The sequence below is a fragment of the Typopeltis vanoorti genome, chromosome 8 (assembly GCF_054136105.1).
Source record: "Typopeltis vanoorti isolate ZY-2024b chromosome 8, IOZ_Tvanoo_1.0, whole genome shotgun sequence".
In the NCBI taxonomy this organism is placed as follows: Eukaryota; Metazoa; Arthropoda; class Arachnida; order Uropygi; family Thelyphonidae; genus Typopeltis; species Typopeltis vanoorti.
Genome location: NC_143556.1, coordinates 71,466,153 through 71,488,327, shown reverse-complemented (window position 1 = coordinate 71,488,327; position 22,175 = coordinate 71,466,153). Strand labels below are relative to the sequence as shown.

The 22,175-nt window shown below is 34.5% G+C and overlaps 1 protein-coding gene across 1 annotated transcript in view; it reads right to left on the bottom strand.

Moving 5' to 3' along the window:
- The window catches only part of rt (Protein O-mannosyltransferase rt), a 375,338-nt gene that overhangs the window by 309,474 nt on the left and 43,689 nt on the right, over positions 1 to 22,175 (bottom strand). Inside the window, exons 4-5 of the mRNA XM_090396396.1 lie at positions 13,110 to 13,160; positions 1,009 to 1,155 (exon numbers count right to left, since the gene is read on the bottom strand). Of these exons, the coding sequence (XP_090252522.1) occupies positions 1,009 to 1,155; positions 13,110 to 13,160 (198 nt within the window). The remainder of the gene's footprint in view (positions 1 to 1,008; positions 1,156 to 13,109; positions 13,161 to 22,175) is intronic.

Here is a 22,175-nt window from a genome sequence, read left to right as displayed (position 1 = left end):
TGTGAACCCCACCCATGAAAGCCTATAAACTTATTACACACTTCAATGTCATGAGTGGATTAAGGGTTAAAGTCTAGTTCTCCCTACTCTAGAGACCAAACATTATACTTTTTTTCCAAGCCATTTCAGACATCTAAAAAAGCAGGGTGGTTATCTGACACTGGGTGAAAAAGACTCTACCACCTAAGGACTTTCACAAACTCCATGCCATAGTGGGATATACATCCACCTATAAAATATACAATTAAGAGTGATGAGTGACATAACAGACCAATTTGGAAGACACTGTATCTCAACTGCTGTTAGAATGTTGTGATATCTGGTACATCCCTTCAAGGTGTGCACTAAAAAATGATAATAATAATCGAATAGATATGTACCTTTCTCCAGCACATAACCAAAGTTCAGAAAACATCCACAATCAAATTATAACACTGAAGTGATATTATACTTATAATGTGACAGATTTTCTCCTAGTACAGTAATCTACCATTTATCCAACCCTTCAACTATCAGAATGGCAAGTTCAAATAATTGAAGTACTATTACATAGTGCTCTACAGAGAAATCAGTTGACATGCAATGGTTGATTAGTTGAAGGTTTTTGTTATTTTGAAGGTCAGATAAATGGTAAATTACTGTACTCAGAAGCATTTTATTTACAAGATTATGAGCCTGGCAAAGTGCTAATCTAGAAACCATACACTCTAACTAAATATGGAACTTTTTCATGTCTCTAACTTCAGGTTTCTAATAAACAGGCAGCAGTGCAGTTTCACATCTGGAGAAGTGAATCATCTACTGTCTTATAACTATTTTAACCAACATCTATGTTGAAGTGAGATTTGCCTCAAAGGCTGTTAATTGGTGAGCAATGTCTATCCACTCGGCCAGCCAAGGCTAGTTGGTAATAAAAACATTCACATGTTCTGATCACTCATAATGCTAACATAAATTAATATCATATGCTACTTAGATAATGCTATGAGAGAAAGAATGAAAACTTACCTAATATAACCAATGATGCTGCTAATACAGCTGTCCTATGTGTAAGACCTAATTCTGTTACAAGATGGTACACAGTTGGAATCAATAAACTTCCAAAAAAGGCTGGTATTGCTCTAAGAGCCCATACAGGTATATTAGGTCCAAAATCTACAAAAAGATAGTAATATCCATTATTGTTTTATAGCCAAGAAGCAAAATACCACTTCTCTTACAAATTCAAAATGTTCTGAAAGTGATCAAGAGTTTATGAGAATATAATCTCCAGCAAAAGTTTACTTTGTATTGTACTATTTTGATTATTATTATTATTATTCAGGCCTCCATGGAGTCAAAAGACTCATCGTGGAAGGTTCTTCCTAAGAAACACAAAGCCTATCAAGACTCATCGATTAGTCGATGAAGACCAAGATATAGGTGGATTGATACAGTAAAAAGTGCCTTAGAAGATAGATATATAAATATAAGATGTGACAATGTTGTAGCTTTGACAGGTAGAATATTGATTTAGCAGAAAATTATAGGTAGGAAGTTAGTAATGATGTAAATTTTTCATGTAGTACTATCATATCCTGTACATCCCTTGATGGTAAATGTCAGGAATTTGATGATGATGATGATGGTTTATTCCCTTCAACCTAGATTAGCAAATGAAAAACGACAAAATACAATCTCAGAATTAGAACAATCATTCAAAATATGGTGAACTGCTGTCGATGCAAAAAAACACTATAATGCTATTTACAAGAAGAGTTATCTGCAAAGGATGAGTATCCATTTCGTAGCAATTAGTAATAACAAGATTACTAATAAGCCCTTTATCTAGTTGAAGTACAACTAGATAAAGGGCTTCGTTTCATAACTCATGTAGATCAGGTCTGCTCATAAGCAAATAGGGCAACAGGATAGCTATCACTGTTACTTAAATGATGTAGCTGACTAAGCACAGAGCTTCAACCACTCCTATATAAGTTACTGATCAAAGATCGGTCCTGATGCATGGCTTGATGGCCAGAAGTCACATAGCAGATTCAAACATTAACAAACTACAGATAATTCAAAACAAATGTTTACGAATAGCATTCAACACTACTTGTATACTTCTAATAAATGTACAACTTCAATGAGAAGTTAGTATCCCTGAGATCAAAACTTTCCTATGCAAAAGGCTGGCAAAATTCTTATCAAATTCTGACATCCATGCTAACCTATTAATCCACCAAGTAGTAGACTACAGTGAGTATGATTCTGCAAAACATAAATGTCCAAGATCCTTACTGAATACATAATTTTTTTAAACCCACTGTCAGAAGCCCAGGCAAGCCAAAGGCTCAATAATATCTGATGTCTTATAGTATACTAACTAATGGTAGGCTATAACAAATGAATATCTCAGGACAAATATTTTAAAAAACTGAACTGAACAGATGTTTTGTTTTTTTTTTTAAAAAAAAAGGAGAAAAAAAAAACTTGCTGCCAGATAGTCTAGAACAGGTGATACAAGTGCTCGTTACCCTTAATCTAGCAATTTTTTTGCAGACCTGTGGTCTCTTATCCATCATGTCAGAAAGTTTAACAGTTAACTTTGGTATCTTTCTGTGTCTGGCTCTCACTGAAGAGACCTCAATAAGAAGGTCAAAACCAGTCTGAGTTTAACAAGCGAAATTCTTTTCAAATTTCACCTTCCATACTAACCCATTAATCGACCAAGTGATAGTTAACACTGAGTATGATTCTGCAAAACACAAATGTCCCAAATACATACTGAATAGGTAAGTTTTTTAACCCACTGTCAGAAGCCCAAAAACGGGCAGGTCAAAGGCTTAATAATATCTGACGTCTTGTGGATAGCTATGGTAGCAGAGCAACCATAACAAATGATATAGTGGAATTATTTAAAGAACACTTCATCAGTGTATATCATAGAGGTGTGAATAATGTGGTGCACCATATAGAAGAGAAGCAAGGATTAAGAAAATTAAAGGTGAAGAATCAAGTGTATCAAGTGTTGCTTGGATTAGATGTTAATAAGACTGTGGAAATGGATGACATATCGCCACGTATTTTTAAAGAATTAACCATGTCCTTGACCCGGTTATTTAATGAAAGTCTTGCAGTGGGGAAGGTTCCTAAGGAGTGGGAAAAAAAAAAAAACTTCTCTACAAGCATGGTTCTAGAACAGATGTTTCCAATTACAAACTGGTCTATATATCTGCAGTTGTGCTCAAAGTGTTGGAAAAATTGGTTAAAAACAGAATACAGGATTGAATTGATGGACATAAGATTATCTATGATGGTTTTGTTAAGGACATTTGTAGGATATCAGATTATCTTGCATAATTTTTATAGCAGCGACCAATTTTGATTAAATAAATAAATAAGAAAGGAAGGATAACTTTTGGTTTTATTATTTATCATGTACGTAAACATTTTCTAAATGTATAGCAAAAAAAAAACTGCATTCTTTCTTTCTTGTAATTAGAAATCTACCCTATATATATATATATAAAATGATAATAAAATGATAAGCCTTTTATGTAATGCTTTTATGTCCAGTTTTTGTGGCACGTTTTTTGTCAAGTTATTTGAAACATTTTGAACTCAGGAGCTACCCTGAGTGTTGAGTCATCAGAATTCAAGGAGAACCAGCCTACCAGTCCGGAACTCAGAGGGTTGGGCGGCATAGGCGCCAGAACCCCCTCCCCCCTTTCGAATCATCAGAATTCGAGGAGAACCGGCCTACCAGTCTGGAACATGGGGGGGTTGGGTGCCGTAGGCACTGGGGGGGGGGGGGGGCATAGTGCCCTAGTGTTTAAATAAGAAATCTTTGTATACTTAATCTGTTGCAAACTGTGTGATTGTGATATTCACTTCTAATTTAGTTTTTTCATTTCTATAACATAACCATGAGAGAAGAAAATATTGAACTTTCAGATGACATTTTCAAGCCATTAACCTTCCTACTGGCTGAGGTGGATGAAATATCCAGCCCACCATAGCGTTCTACATGGATCAAAACTTCTTCAGCATTGTACCTTTTATCATGCCATTACCTCCCTCTGCCGTTAATCCCTTTATGGCTATTTTAGAGCCATTCGTGGATTAACTGTTAGTGCTTGACTAATAGTTTGTGTCACCTGTCTTTACACACACTGTTTTACTTGGAATTTTCTTTACTGTCCTAAAATATTTGACTTTTTTGCCTCTAAAATGATTTATTGTGTTTCTTTTCCAAAAACTGAAATGAATTTGACATGTGCGAAAATAATTAATCCTGAAATGACCATCGATCAGCCTTTGCAATGAATTTATTTAGTAGTAGCAAAGTTGCTGTATTGTTCTGCTGTATTATAAATTTATTCTTCAAATCACTGCAACGGAACAGTTGCACTGGTTGTTCCAATATAGAAACAACTTTTTTCGCAAATTTTCCATGTTTGCATTGAACATATTATGTCATATTTATATTTTTAAATAATATTTATTGAAATAAATATGAGCTTTTGCTTTCTTTCCTAGCAAAATACCGTTACATGGATCATCACATTCCAGTTTTAGAAACAAATTTTTTTTTTGTTTTGTTGTATGAACAAAACGATGTTATATTGCATAACTCGGTTTCCGATTGTGAATCTTTTTAGTATCAAAAATTTATATCCAATGATGTTTTAGCAGGGATTCTTCGCCTTTTCTTTTTCTTTTTTTTTTTTTTTTGTAGGATGCACACATTACTATAATATCCTGTGCGTAACCACCGTAGATATGTTGAAAATATAATATGAAGGATATCATATACAGAATGATTCAAAATTTATGCTCATTTTGAAGATTTTCTAATGCTTACCCCCCCCCATCCTTATCCTCTCCTGGAATTCAATTACATAACCACTCTAAATTTCTACAGGTTCGTAAACGTTTCCAGACAGTATTCAAAATCTATTACTTAATTTTACCGTTTCGACAAAAGAAATAAGACAATAATATTGTTGTGCCCTGAAGCTTCTAATTCTGTACTATTTCTTTGCAATCTAAAACAGCTGTTCTACTGTCTGCTGAAATGATTTGAAATTTTAGAAATACTATGCTATATTTTCACCACATAAAATTGTTTATATGCATACCACACAAAAGAAAGTTCAGTAGTATTATTTTAGTTTCTTTTTCTTAAAATAATCTAAATATTTTTACTTCTACTTATGCTTCTGTTGCTATTTCTGAAGTAATCTATGTCTTAGAAATACTTCTAGTAATCTTCTTAGCTGGAGGAAAAGGCTTAGATTACTCTCAGTGCTATTGAGGAAGAAAATTGAGAACACTTAGCTAGAAGGGACACTAAAGTGCCTCAAGCTATAGTGCGAGATACATCAAGAATGTCGTGTTTCATTTTCAATTAGTAGACATCCTAACATAGAAAAAAATACAGCCATTTCTTTTAGGCTGATACAGTATTTATGCTGAAATAAGTTCTTAATTTATAATGATCAGTTTCATTTTTATTATCGAAAAAGTATAAATTATTTCATATAATTATCTTGAAAAAGAGGACTTGAATTATTCTAAAAGAAAAGGAGCATATGCTTCACATAATCTTATTTTTTGGGGAAGGCAGGAAGGTTATATTGAAGACTTATTCAATTTCCGGATATTTCAGAGAATTTATTTTATAAATCGTTCGCAAGACAACTGCTATGAACGTAAACCACTTGGGGAAACATGTCCATTCATTTTAGTGTAAATAGTAGCAAAGGTTTAGCTACTTCAACAATGCCACATATCTAAACTAGAAGAAAATGTCATTATATCTGCTGATGTTAGAACTCTTACATAAATAATTTTTCTGGCATGAATTCTCTATCAGCTATAGTGTAATCAATCTACAGATTTTTGCCCTCTTGTATTCTACCATCTTATGTGCAGTGATTTCTTCTTTGTACTACAAGAAAAAAATCAGATAACACAAGAAAAATATGGAGTATTTTCTTTTTCATTGGGTGAATTTACAATGGTCTCTCTTTGTGTTTTGAAAAGAAAGTACAAATGATTTTTTTTCTTACTATTTTTGCCATTGTAACATCTGATACAATTATAAGAGTGACATTTTACCGTTTTCTCCCACACGAGAAAAAGAAATATGACAATAATATTGTTGATTCTGTAGAACTTTTGTAGTGGAAATTTTTAATATAAAACTTTGTAATTTAAATATATATATATATATATAAGCAAAAGTATTGCTTATTATACAATTGAAGCATAATGTCTGAACTAGCAGAAAATATATACATATCAATTTAAATTGTAACCGTTAATTTTATTTTGTAATGATACAGGGAAAACTAAGAAGGTGAAAGTGCAAAGAACATACGATGTAAAGAAGAAAAAAAATTTGTGATATGATTAAAGAATTTCATTATTCTCTATAAAGCAAAGTCGCTCAACCATGTCCTTCAGGAAATCTGTGAAGTATTCTTCGAATCATGATTTTGAACAAAAATATAACATAATCTCGAACGTCGGCAGCTGGTTTTTTAAATAATATTTCAAATAATTATCATGAATTAATTTCTTCGAGAACAAAGAAAATGTTTTGTGGAGTAAGCGATTTGAAAAAATTAGCACAAAAAAAAAATTAAAAATTAAATTGGTACTCGAAGGTAACGCAATATTTAAGTGAAGAAATTATGCAAGGATCTTTATTTTGTCCAGCCATTAAAATTGTATTGTACAATAAAAAGAGAAAATAAAAATAATTTCTATATTTTTAGTTTATCCAATATAACTAAAATTCAGTTACCCAGCATAGAACAAGCAACTGCATTTCTTGTTATAGGTAACTGAGTCACAGCTATGAGCCTGAGATAATCTAATTAAGTGCTCTCTTCAGCATAAGGGATTATCACACCTTCTAATGGACATGCTGGCCGAATTGCGCTTCTTATCCATGTTCTTTCAACAGATAGCATGCATCGTATCCAGATTTAGCTGGACGTCTATAGACATCCTGGCCGGTTGGGAGGTTAAAGAACAAGGTTTAAAGCTTGTTTACAACAAGCGACTTTCATCTCACTAGTATGTTGCTTACCGCATCAGGCAGTAGTGCGCCTGCATGAAGATTGTACTTCTGATGAGGAAGTTGAATTAGTGAGTGAGAGAGAATAATAAAACAGCTCTGGCATTGACGATGTTCTAAAAACTTGAAGTTTAGAGGACAAATAGAGCTTAAAGAAATTTTTAAGCCAAAAAAGCAGAAAAGAGCATTATAAGGGAAACAAACAGTTATGCTAAAATTAACAGATGAATTTCTTTTATATGAAGCTAAGTTGTGGCATAGATAAAAGTGATATATAGTTTCTCCAAAGTAATGGACAGTTCATTGTGATACATTATGCAGGAAACATATTCTAGTTAAGTGCTGTAAACACCTGAAAGAGATGACATTGTGTTTAAGAATAAAGAAGAAATTTCCAAAAGGAAAAAGGGAACTTAAAATTATCTTTATATTTCAAGGAAATAGGAAAGGAAAAATACCTTCACCCTTAAGAAAAGTTGTGCACAAGTTATTTTTTTGTTTAAGAAGAAAAACAGCTATGAGGTAAGTAATTGTATTTTAATGGCATTATTGGAGCACAAGAAACTGTACTTTAAAACTTTGAAGTTAACTGCTTTAGTTTGGGTATTCTCATCAAAACCAGTGATCTTGAAGAGAAAACAAGACATTTTGCATAATGATTATGTTCTTTAACTCTGTTAAGTTTGGGGACCTTTTTCTCTTCAGAAGATAAGTTTATTTATAATGCAAATTTGTATATAGCACTTGTGAAACTATAAAGCAATACTAATATACTAATACATACAACTAGTAAAATAGTGTATTACCATATTATTAAAATACTTTGGATCAGTGATAGCTGTAAAGTTTTTGCACTTGGTTACAAATTATACTTGACAAGAAATTATATTCTTGTTTAAATCCTAAACCCAAGCATAAGCAAAGTGCTGACACAATTAGCATGAAATGAACAGCCTCTATATATATTTCAAGCCTCTGTTGTAACTCAGTAGGTATAGACGAAGCCCTTTGGTTGGAAAGACCTAGGTTCAATTCCTGTCAGTGACATGAGGAACCTTTACCTGGGGGGTGCACCCAGAAACTCGGGTTTTTCATCCCCCAGAACTGGCAAACCGGTCCCGTTTTAAATACTTATGACTATATTTACCACCTTTCATCATATCTCCTTAGTAATTAGCTGCAACTGCTTTAGTTTGGGGCTGTCGCCGCTAGAGGGATTCGTAGTGTGTAGTGTTCGTGAAAGCTCCGGATAAGATAAGTATTATTTTCAGTTATCGTTGATAAATTTATTTAATATTGCGTAGTTTTGTTTGCCTTGCATCTCTTAGTGCATCTTTTTGTGTGTTTTTGGTGTGTTATAATTTATAATTTGATAAAATACGTTGCAAGTAAGTATCGCTCCAGTACGAAGGAAAATGGCGGCTAGTAATGATGGTTCGCCATCTTTATCAAAGAACGGTAGTATAAAAGAGATGATTCAGTGTACTAGCTGCGAAATGTACGCTTTGCGAGTGCGGTCGGAGTGTGGTTAGATGATAATAAAGGAGTGAATGTGTGTAGAAAATGTAGGGAGAATGAGAAATTGAAGAGTATTTCGGATCGTGAGTGCGATATTTTTGTCAAACTTCAGAATGAAGAAAATAGGGATATGACAAGAAACGGCGAGGTTGTAGAGAATTGTGAGAGTGTGAATGTAGAAAGTGTGAATGATAGTATTAATGGTTTTACTGAGAATAAAAAAGATGAGATAGACACAATGAGTGAGATCACGTAGTTGAATGGTGCGATACAAACGGCAAAACAGCAGCTAGAGCGCATGAGCAAAAGTCGAGTGAATGAACCAGCCAATAATAAAAAGTATGACAGGAAAAATAGACGTATGAGTGTGAACATGAACAAAATGAAGGATAGAGTGCTGTATGGAGACTCGTTAGTACGAGGTGTGATAGTAGAGGATTTGACAAAATCGTACCAACCTGGTGCGACCATAAAAGATGTAACTGAGTCTATTAGAGAGCAAAAGGAAAGGGTGAAAGAAATGATTGTTGTGGCAGGTACGAATGATTTGAAAGGAGACAAAATGGAAATGATAAAAAACCTGAATGAATTGTTTGAGGTAGCAAAAGAAAAGAGTGAGAGAGTTAGAATGATTAGTCTTTTGCCACGGTATGACAGTGAAATGTTTAAAAGGAGGGCCATAATTGCGAATGACTTTATGCGTGGGTTATGTATGACGAGTGGTGTGGAATTTGTGGACGTGTGGAGTGAGTTCGATGGGCGAAAGAATCTATATAAGATGGATGGCTTGCATTTGAATGGTTACGGTGTAAGAAGACTTGAGAAAGTGTTGCTGAATGTTGTGGATGTGCAAATTCAGGGAAACTAGATTTATTAAGGGGGGGGGGAGTAGATATACAGTCCTTAGGGAGGCAGTTGAATGTAAGAATGAATATAATATGCCCGAGCAAATAAGAACAACAAATCAGAGTGGGATAGTTAATATAAGGCATCAAGGTAGGGTTGGGGCTAATGGGGGGTCTTAAATTCATGTACACTAATGCTAGGAGTATTAGGAACAAGAAGGAAGAGTTTTTGGCCATGGTTGGCACTTCCAGACCACAGGTTATTGGTATTAGTGAAACATGGCTGACTGTAGATGATATAGCTAGTGGGATTGAATGTGATGGGTATAGTGTGTTCAAGAATGACAGGGAGAATAAAATGGGGGGAGGAGTATTGTTGATGATAGCTGATGAGCTGCAGCCAACGAGAATAGAAGTTGAATTGCAGGATAGAGAAAAGAGCACATTTGAGGCCATTTGGTGTGAGATTGAGGCTAGCAGAACTAAATATACAATTGGGTGCTGCTATAGATCAGGTGATGGAAAAGATGGTGGTGACAGTATGCACAAGCAAATAGAAGAAATGAGTGGAAGGAGGGTGATTATTATGGGAGATTTCAACTATGGTCGCATTGATTGGAGTGAGGAGAGGACACATGGGAGGAAGGAATTGAATTTTATGAGGTTATTAAGGGATAACTATCTGCGACAACATGTAATGGAAAATACTAGGGATCAGAGAGTGCTTGACCTAGTAATTACATCTGAGGATTTGGCTGTAACAAATATGACCACATTGCCACCAATCGGTGAGAGTGATCATAGGGTCTTGACTTGGGAGGTGGCTAAAAGTGTAGAATTTTCAATTAAGACAGGATATGCCCGAGCAAATAAGAACAACAAATCAGAGTGGGATAGTTAATATAAGGATACATGTGGAATTATCGGGCTGGAAAGTATGACAAGCTTAGGAATGTGATTGGTTCAGTGCCATGGCATGTACAACTGCAAAGACTAGAAGTCGATAGTGCATGAGAGGTAGTTAAGAAGTGTTTGCATGAAGCAATGGCTGACTGTATACCTAGAGTCAGAATAATAAATCAACTAGGGATTAAATGGATGAATAACACCATTATGCTTGAGCTGCAAAAAAAGAAACAACTATGGAGGGAATTTAAGGAGAAAGGTGACCGGCAGGCACACTAACGGTATAAAGCACAGGCCAGAAGGGTAACGAGTGTGGTAAGAAAAGCAAAAAAGGATTACGAAAGAACATTGGCCATGCAGGCTAAAGAGAATCCTAAACAGTTTTTTTAGATATGTAGCAAGTAAAAGGAAAAATGTACATGGCAGAATGATTTTAAAGAATGCCAATGGTAGGGAGGTAACTGAATCAGTTGATATAGTTGAGTTACTGAGTGAGCACTTTGCAAGAATATATCATCCAGGTGGTGACATTGCAGAAACGAATGTACCAGTAGATTATACGGGAATTGTGGTTAATGAAGTGGAGGTGAGTAGTCTATTGCATAACCTCAATGTCAATACATCTGTGGGATTGGATGGTATACCAGCTCGTGTTGTACGAGAAGCAGCTAAAGAACTGTCAGTACCCTTGACCATTTTGTTTAATTTGAGTCTCGGGTCTGGGTTAGTCCCGAGGGGGTGGAAAGAGGGGAAAATAGTTCCACTGCATAAAGGTGGTTCCAGGACTGCTGTTGTAAATTACCGACCAATTAGCATATCAGGAATCATTGTCAAGGTCTTAGAGAAATTAGTCAAGAAAAGAATACAGGATTGGATAGATGAAAATGGGATATTGTATGGGGGACAACATGGTTTTGTGAAGGGTAGATCATGCCTCAGTAACTTGCTCACGTTTTATAACACATTGACGGCTGAACTGGATAGGGGTAATGGGTTTACAGTAATACTACTGAACCTTGCCAAGGCTTTTGATAGGATACCACATAGAACCCTAATCAGTAAACTGGAGCAGATGAGGATAGATATAGGGTTGGTGAGATGGATAGGAGGGTGGTTGAAGGAGAGATACCAGAGAGTGGTTTATTCAGGAGTGGAGTCTAAAAGACGGCTTGTGACTAGTGGAGTGCCACAGGGCTCTGTTCTTGGACCACTGCTTTTCAATTTGTTCATCAATGATATAGGAAAGGATTTGAGAGGAAGTGTTCACTTGTTTGCTGATGATGCAAAGTTGGGTAGAGCAATTATGAGTGCACAGGATGTCAAAATTTTACAGGATGATTTGGATAGTTTGGAGGACTGGGCTAGGAAAAATGGATGTCAATTTAATGTGCCAAAGTGTAAGGTTATACACTTTGGGATGAAAAGAATAGCAGCAGTATATCGCATTGGTGGAACCATACTCCAGGAGATTGATGAGGCCAGGGATTTGGGAGTGTTGGTGGATAGGGAATTGAAGTTTAGGGGGCACATTGCAAAAGTGACTAAAACAGCTCACCAAATCACTTGGCTTCTGAAAAATACTTTAACATGCAGAGACAAACAAGTTGTTGTTCCTCTGTATCGAGCCTTGATAAGACCCCATCTGGACTACTGTGCCCAGTTATGGGCACCAGGGTTTCTTCGTGATGGGAAGGAAGTGGAGAGGATCCAGAGACGAGTGACCAAGATGATAGCAGGTCTGTGGAATGAACCTTATGAGAATAGGTTGAGGATTTGTGGGTTGCAGAAATTGGTCGATAGGCAAAGGAGGGGTGATATGATTGAGACATTCAAATTACTGAAGGGTTTCTATAAGATTGATCCAGAAGATATTTTTGAAAATATGACTGGTGGTGGGAGGACTAGGGGCCATGAATGGAAGCTGGGCAAGAGCGTGGTTGATAAGGGTGTTAGAGCTAGGTTTTTTACTTGGAGAGTAGTGAATGAGTTGAATAAGCTTCCAGAGTCTGTTGTGGGTGCAAGGCAAGGTATGATAGATACTGTGTGAATGTTGAATAGTTGTTGTTGACATGATGTTAGGGCCTTCCTCGATGAGTCTGTTGACTCCTTGGAGTTGCCCCAAACAATAATAATAATAATAACTCTCTCAAAGGGAAAATGCCACAAGATTAGGATAAGGAAGATACTTCATGCACAAACTTGCATATGCTTGGATTTATGATTAAAACAAGAATATAATTTCTTGTCAAGTATAATATGCTTTGTACCCAAACTAAAACACACTTTCTACAATAAAGTACATCATAGAAGTTGGACACAGAAATCAGGAAGGTTATCCCAACTGGTGTTCCATTGTAGTGGTAAAAGATAAGAAACTGAGAGCTGGATAAAGACTGAGCCAAAGAAAATGAAATATAGTGAAAACTCTGTGGCTTAAATAATGTATTTTGACTATCATAATATTGGATATCATGTAAAGATTAGCATCAGAAACCAATGGCTATGATCATAACACTCCCACTAAAATTATTCTGTTGATCCTACAAGTTCATTATAGCAGGAGTCGACTGTATACATAGTGTGTTGAATTTGTTGCATACAGTTATTCTTACATTATACTAATGGCTTCAAGCCTGGAAGATGCTTTTGGTAGTTTGTTATAAGGAGGTGATTTCACTATAGCAGTATTTGTTATGGTGAGAGCAGACTGTACATGTATTAGTTTCCATAATTTAAGGTACTGTATTTTTTAACAGAACACTTACTTCCCCCAATTCTATCAAACTGATTACTGCCATCAAATCCTGCCAGATAACCTAAAAAAAAATTTTAAAAAAGTATATCTTAGTATTCCAAGCATTATGTTTACATTAAAATAAACTTTTGTAAACAGTAACCACAAAAATGTGAAATTTAAATAATTAATTCTTCAAATTCAGAAAATTGTGATTCCTATATTTGATATTAAACCAAGAAAGCAAAGCTATTTTTTGTAATGGAGTGCCATTTTTTTTATTGATTTATCCAACTAAGTTACAGAAATATTAATCTGACATATACCTGTGTGTGTGCATTTTTTGAAGGAAAGGATGATAATAGTACTTGGGCAATGATTGATCAAGCTGAGATGACATGTGATTAAGAGGTGTTGAAGATGAAGAACTGATAATTTGAGCATACAGATACTTATCAGATAGTCAGAAAAATTGAATAAACCAATAATGAAAACTTAATTAACAAACTAAGAATTTAAAAGAGCTGAAAATAAAGAACAAAGGAATATAAAACCTGCTATATACAAACACAGCAAGCCAGCAACATGAATGTGCTGGCTGTTTCATTTTATAATGTCATCAGATGTAGAACAGAGATAACTACTTCTGAGGTTGACACATGGTTTAATGAAACAACACATTAAGAGGAGTTAGGTTGTGTTGATAGTATCAGATAGTTTGATTGGTTCGAGAGCGAGAGAGCATTTGGTTCATTTGAGAGTCATGGAGAACAATTTATTTAATTGCCACAAGGGAAAGAGAGAGTACATATGGTCTTTTTGTGTTTATAGCATATTGGGTAGTTCTTATAACTAGTGATTCAAAGCAATGTAATATGGTTACAAATAAATACAAAATTAATGACAGAAAATCTCACGTAAAAAGATTTTTTTAATAGTATAATTTTCGCCTGTGTATCATAGGCAAGCACCACCTAAGTAGCTAGTGTAAGATAACTAAAAAGGTCAATAAAATTTCCTAATAAAAAAAAAAAAAAAAAAAGGTTTACGTCTATCTCCTACCTATAAAAGGGATAGACGTAAACCATCAGATCTGTTTAAGTTAGGAGAGTGGAGTAAAGTTTTACATGTTTCTTTATAAAGCCGTTCTATGAGGAACCGACTTTTGTGAAGGACTCGTCTTTTTCCAATGAACTCTATTGTCTGGTTAAGATGGTTTAAGTTTTAATTTCAGGTTTAAGGTACTGAATATAACACTGGTGTTCTTCTAGTCGAATAGAGGCAGATCTTCCTGTTTGTCTGAAATAAGATAATCCACAAAAGCAAGGAATCTGGTAGACACCTGAATAATTAAGATGTGGAAGCTTGTCCTTCGTAGAAGTGAGAAAGGTGGAGATTTTTCTGACCAGTCGAAAGGCAACAAAAATATTCAGTGGTTTTAAAACTTTTGCTATATGTTCACTAATGCCATGTACATAAGAGATAGGAATGCGTGTTATTTCTTCTGTATTTGAAGAGGAAGACATATTAAAACTACTCAAAGCTCTTTTGATGAAGGAATTCTTGTATCCATTAGATAGAAAGGAAGTAATATATTGCAGTTCTTTCTGTAAGAGATCGTCTGAAGAACAAAAGGAGCTGGCCCGATGAACCAGTGTTTTAATAGTTCTTGCCTTTTGACTGGGATGGGATGATGAGATTCAGTATGGATATAATGGCCAGTATGAGTCTTCTTTCTATAAACTGAGAAATGTAGGTTACCATCTGGTTGGCGAAGAATTAGAAGATCTAAAAAGGCTAACTGCTTATTTGATTCTATTTCAAGGGTAAACTGGATTCTTGGATGAACTGCATTTAACTTAGTGAGAAACTGTTGAAGTTCATCAGAAGAGCCATTCCAAATAGCAAAAATGTCATCGACATATCTGAACCAATGAGTAGGTCTGGGAGAAATGTTGTCAAAGATATGTTTTTAAAAATGTTCCATAAAGAAGATGGAGATAGCAGGAGAAAAAGGATTGCCCATTGCTGTTCCTTCAATTTGTTGATATAACTTATTTTTAAAGGAAAAATAGCCAGAATGTATTACAAAAGCAAATATTTTTACAATGTGTGAAGGAAATTCCTGTTGCAGTAATTCAATACTTTCAGATAAAGGAACAACATCTAAACTAATCATGATATCAGAAACGTCCAAATGAAGATCTGAAATTTTATTTTTGAAATCTAAAGTATTTTTTATATAAGTATCAGTTCTTCTAGTTGAGGAAGTGAGTAAATTTGATAAAAATTTTGAAATTTTGTAAGTGGGACAACCTATACAATCTACAACTGGCCTCAATAGAATGCCTGGTTTATGAACTTTCGGAAGACCATACAATCTAGGTGGACGACCGAAGAAGGTTCTAAGTTTTTTCTTTTGATCTTCACTCCAAGTCGATACATTATCTATAAGAGAATTAAGTCCATTCAATTGACTCCCAGTGTTGTTTCTTTATTTACAAATGTTCCTTTATCTGAACGTATTGAATTACTGCAACAGGAATTTCCTTCAGGCATTGTAAAATTATTTGATTTTGTAATACATTCTGGCTATTTTTCCTTTAAAAATAAGTTGTATCAACAAATTGAAGGAACAACAATGGGCAATCCTCTTTCTCCTGCTATCTCCAACTTCTTTATGGAACATTTTGAAAAACGTATCTTTGACAACATTTCACCCAGACATACTCATTGGTTCAGATATATGGATGACATTTTTGCTATTTGGAATGGCTTTTCTGATGAACTTCAACAGTTTCTCACTATGTTAAATGCACTTCATCCAAGAATCCAGTTTACCCTTGAAATAGAATCAAATAAGCAGTTAGCCTTTTTAGATCTAATTCTTCGCCAACCAGATGGTAACCTACATTTCTCAGTTTAGAGAAAGAAGACTCATATTGGCCATTATATCCATACTGAATCTCATCATCCCATCCCAGTCAAAAGGCAGGAACTATTAAAACACTGGTTCATTGGGCCAACTCCTTTTGTTCTTCAGACGATCTCTTACAGAAAGAACTGCAATATTTTACTTCTTCCTTTCTATCTAATGGATACAAGAATTCCTTCATCAAAAGAGCTTTGAGTAGTTTTAATATGTCTTCCTCTTCAAATACAGAAGAAATAACACGCATTCCTATCCCTTATGTACATGGCATTAGCAAACGTATAAGCAAAAGTTTTAAAACCACTGAATATTTTTGTTGCCTTTTGACAAGTCAGAAAAATCTCCACCTTTCTCACTTCTATGAAGGACAAGCTTCCACATCTTAATTATCCAGGTGTGTACCAGATTCCTTGCTCTTATGGATTATCTTATTTCAGACAAACAGGAAGATCTGCCTCTATTCGACTAGAAGAATACCAGTCATATATTTGGTACCTTAAACCTGAACAGTCTGGACTTGCAGAATATGCCATCTTAATCAGACATAGAGTTCATTGGAAAAAGACAAAAGTCCTTCACAAAAGTCAGTTCCCCATAAAACGGCTTTATAAAGAAACATGTAAAACTTTACTCCACTCTCCTACCTTAAACAGATCTGATGGCTTATGTCTATCCCCTTTATGGGAGATAGTACTTTACAAATCAGCTAATCTTTCCTAACTTTTTATTCTATAGATAGTTTTTTTTTTTTTTTATTAGGAAATTTTATTGACCTTTTTAGTTATCTTACATGATTACTTAGGTGGCGCTTTTTGGAATTGTCAGTTATTGTTTAATTTGAGCTTAGCATGTAATGAAGATGCCTGCTGTGACACACAGGCAAAAATTATACTATTAAAAAAATATTTTTACGTGAGATTTTCCTTCATTAATTTTGTATTTATATGTCTACTCACGGTATTCCCATACTAAGAGTTATTGTAATATGATTACATTTTTTTGGATTGCATATAAAGATATCTCAGTGGTGGGATTTTTATTGTTGCAAGTATGTTTTTTTTTTTTCATAGCAGTGAAAAGTAAGTAGTCTGTTTGATAATGTTCAATTAGATGTGACTTTATAGAATGAATGTTAGATCTGGGCATCCAATATAACAGGTATTACATTCAGACTGGTAGTTCAACTTATCAACAACATTATGCCATAATAACACACTGGTCTGGACTATTTGTTGTTCTGTGTTTTAGTAAGTAGTGTAGTCTGTTGCTGGTAGCGAAGGCAGTTCTGTAATTTAAGTATCTGAAGATACATTTGATAGCTTTATAAATGGTATGAACATATGGGATTTTGATATGTTTCTTTGTGAAGAAGTTATATGATTGTGGGCTGAATGAAGAGCGTAATTTATAGTTGTTGGAGGTACGGCAAAGAATGGAAAATCTCTTTTAGATGTGCGATTAATTGGTTTAAATAAAAACAATAATCTCGGTAAAATTTCTTTAAATACAATGACCGCTTTTATGAACAAATTTTCAGTCTTCTCATGGGCCAAAACATTAGCAGTCTACTCAGTGAACTTTTTCTTGCATTCACTCTTCTACCCACTGGCATCTCTTACTACAGTAGACATGTGGATAATATATTGTCTATCAGGAATGCAAATGCCATACAACATCCATTTCCTTCTTTAAATTCATTTAGTCTCAGATTAAAATTCTCCATTGAATAAGAAAATAAATCCATAAACTTCTTATACCCAACTCTTATTAGATCCAATCCCCCAGTACAAAGTATACCACCAACCCACTAACATCAGAAATTATTTACATTTCATCTATCTTCCTTATTATATAAAAAAATCTGTTGTATTGGCACAATTCATTAAGTACAAATACTCATACTCTATCACTGATTTAAACCAAGAAATTACTCATCTGAAAGAGATCTTCAATTCTTGAAAGTATCCTCAACAACTAATAGATCATGCTATTCAAAGAATCCAAAATCACATACCATATTCTCAAAAAATGCATCAAAATCCCATATAGTCTTAACATTGCCATACATCCATAAAGTCACAAAACATGTCTTCAAATATTCATATTACAAAACTGTCTTCACTACCAGCAACAAACTACAAAATTTACTAAACACAGAACCACAATAGCTCAGACAAAACATGTCATTATGGCATAATGCTGTTTATAAGTTTGACTGGCAGTCAGGATGCAATACCTGTTATATTAGATCTTCGATATGTTCTATAAAATTATGCCTAATTGAACATTAGTGAGATTACAATATTCTCATTCCAGACTAGTTACTTTGTGCTGTCTGTTCTATCACTGAGATATCCTTACATGAAATACAGTCCAAACGCACTCCTGAAATCAGAAGGTCACCATTATCATTTTCCGAGAAAACAAAACCAAATTATGTTACTCTGAATCACTAAATTATAAGAACCACTTAATATGCTATAAACACAAAAAGATGCTATGTACTCCTCCCTTGGGCAATTAAATAAAATAAATTACTCCCTAACTCTCAAACCAACCAAATGCTCCACTCTTGAACCAGTCAAACTCCCCAATACTCTCAACCCAATCTAATTCTTCTTAATACATCATTTCGTTAAACTACACAGAAAAATCAGTTATCTCTGTTCTATATCTGATAATGTTTTAAAACGAAATGGCCAGCAACACCATCATGTTGCTGACTTGCTGTGTATATAACAGGTTTTATACTCCTTTTGTTTTTTTAACCGGAACCGCAAACATCTATTCCCTCCTCCACAATCAAGCAGAAACATTCTTCAGCAAGGCACACTCTCATCCCAACCCACTCATCAGACAAGCTTCCAGTTATAGCGAACACGACTATCACAAACATAAAAGACCCAAGGTAATCCTGCTCTCAGCAGAACAGAGTTAACTCCATAGTCCACAAAGTGCGAGCATAAGGCAATAAGCACTCATCAGACAAGCTTCCAGTTATAGCAAACGCGACTATCAGAAACATAAAAGACCCAAGGCAATCCTACTCTCAGCAGAACAGAGTTAACCCCATAGTCCACAAAGTGCAAGCATAAGGCTCACAACCCCCCCCCCCCCCAATCAAGCTTCTCGACACAGACAACGGGAAAAACAAAAAGCATTTTATGCTTCACCCATCAAGCCAGTAATGTTGTTTTATTTTCAGCTTTTTTAAAAAAAATCTTAGGTTAGTTAATATTTTTCATTACTGGTTTATTCTTGTTTTCTGGCTATCTGATTAGTATCTCTATGCTCAAATTATCAGTTCTTCATCTTCAACACCTCCTAATTACATACCATCTCAGCTTTATCAAGTCCAGGCCCACATACTAAATCATCCTTACCTTTAAAAAATTCATACAGATATGTCAAATTAATAATCCTATTTAATACAATCCCCATTTATTTAGCATCTCTGTAATCTAGTTGTATAAATAAAAAAAAAGTGCTGCATTACCAAAAATAGCTTTGCTTCCTTTTTTTAACATTAAAATCATTATAAAGTAATTAATATTATAACCTGTCATATGACAGACAAAAAAAAAAAAGCAGAAGAAAACATTTCTTTGTGATGTGCAAACTCAAGCAATACAGCATGAGTACATATTATTGAGTTTGTTGTCTGCGTGGTTAGCCTAGTGGCTATGCACTTCACAACCATATGCCTGGGGAAGGAGTGTCCTAGGTTCGATTCCCGTCAATGACGCGAGGAGCTTATGGGTCTTCCTCAGCCATAGCCAAGTTAGCCGGTCTTGGGCGTGGACAGCAGGGTTTTTTTCCACCAGTTTATCTGGGGGTTTTCATCCCACAAGCAGGCAAACCGGTCCAGTGAACACACACGGATTGCAGACAGGAATACTGACCTAGCCATAGATCTGATTCGTCAGCTATGCCAGTTCCAGAGCCCGGATAAAATTTGGGGGGACTGAGATGGTGCCGTACCTCCCCGCAAAGGGGACTCTCGGCTGTGTATCATCATACAATTATTATTATTATTATTATTATTATTATTATTGAGTTTGTTTTATTTTTCCTCCATTTCCTCAGTTGATATTATCATTTAATTCTATGTATGATCTTATCTAATTAAAACATACTTTTTTTTTTTATAAAATTTGTTTATATATAGTGATGGTTATTTAAATTTTATAAGTATTTTTATTTCCTTCTGTGTGGTGCATTTTTGCATATTTATGACAATGCCAAATGCAGATATAATTAGGGAACTGTTGTCACTTCTATATAAAAGGCATATAAAAATTGATATTTTTTTAATTGATACTCATTTTATAAAATGGGTGCGAGATTACTGAATAATATCATGCCATTATATATAGTCTATTACTATGAAAACAGCAATTTTAAGCTGATGATATAATGCTGAAGGAAGTGATGGGAGCATTATAAAACAAAAGATAAAAAAAAATTAATATTATGGAACCTGAATTTTAATTAATGAAATTAATTTTAATGAAATGGAGCATCTATGCTAATAGATGCTCCATTTCACATAATTTTAAAGGCATTATCCTGAAAAACTATGAAAACTTAAATGAAAATTATGTGAAATGGAGCATCTATTAGCATAGTCATTTTCACAAACTAGCATGTGTGCAAATATTATCTGTTGGCTGTTAGGCTTTTCAAAACTGACTTGTTTTAAAATTAATGCTGAAGTAACTAAAGCTAATAGGTATATCAGTCAACTGCATGTACTCGTAGCCAGTTTTTTCTGAAAAACTGTAATATTTCACAGTGGAAATGGCCATAAAATATTCCCAAGATCTTTGTTTGAAAGAGCTGGATAAGCCCATGAAAGAATATATGCTGATCTTCTGACTGCTCTACAGTAGCCTCCACTGTATCAATTTGCTAGACTAGTTCGCAGAGTGGGTAGCATCATCACTCTCCAATTAAAAGGTAGCTTACTGCTGTGTAGTGGATATTTTTGAATACCTTTAAGTGTAAATAATTTTCATTGTTCATTGCCTATTTCACCACTCCTTGGTGGCCTGAAATGTTTTTTAAAGTTTCTTATTTAAGTTACTAAAGCAGGGGAACAAGGTTATCTAACTTTATCCTATCTAAAGTAATAAAAATTATGCAAGAAAAAATTACACATACACACAGCTCAATGGATTTTTTTTATGCAACTGCTGCATGTGAATTTTTTTTGTAAACATATAGTACCTTAATAACATGCATGGGATAAGGTTTTTATTTTCAATTTTTTTATTAATTTTATATTTTTTATATTTTTATTTATTTTGTTACATATTCCAGAAAACTCTTCTCTAGAGACCAAACATGGAACTTTTTCAAGCCTCTTCAGGTCTCCAATTAGCAGGATGGTGGTGGTGGTGGATTCACACTAGGATATGAAGAAATTAGATGTTTAAATTTCAGATGCTTTAGTTCTTCCTGTTACTTAACATTAAATAAATATTTGTTCCAACATGATTACTCATGCAACCAAATCAATAATCATGTTGGAGCCACGGTTTATTGAATGTTAAGCAACACAGTGTTCAAGTGTTTATTTTTATTTTATTTATTTTCTTAATATCAGACCCACTCATAGAAAGATTAAAACCTATAACATAACAGTATTGCATGTGGGCAAGAGGTTAAGAAAAAAAGAAAGAATAAGATTTCCTTGAACAGCTAAATGAAGAATGAAGATAAGGGAAGCTGTTCCAAAGAAGAGTGGTAGATGGAATGAAAGAGAAAGAAGAGAAGTTAGTTTGGAAAGTCTGAACTGAATAGTAAATAGATGCTGACTGGTAGGTATTTGCATTCTTACCATCTTGGAAAGATGAGAAATGATGGTGGTCAGTTCAGCAGAACACTACCCATAAAAATACCTATAGAATAGACATTAGAACATTTATGAGAGACTGACTGGAGTGAATTTGTGAATGGGAAAGAGGTCATCAATTAATTGGAATGCCCTCCTCTATGTGGTATAAAGCATCCTTAGATTTTAAGAGTGTCATGCTAAATGTATGAGTAGAATATATTCCAATAATTGGCATATTTGTAATTTATACAGCATGTCAATGTCAGCAATTGTACAGTTCAGAAGTAGTGTCTTGAGAGGAAAAGTACCTAGTTTTTTGGAGGCTG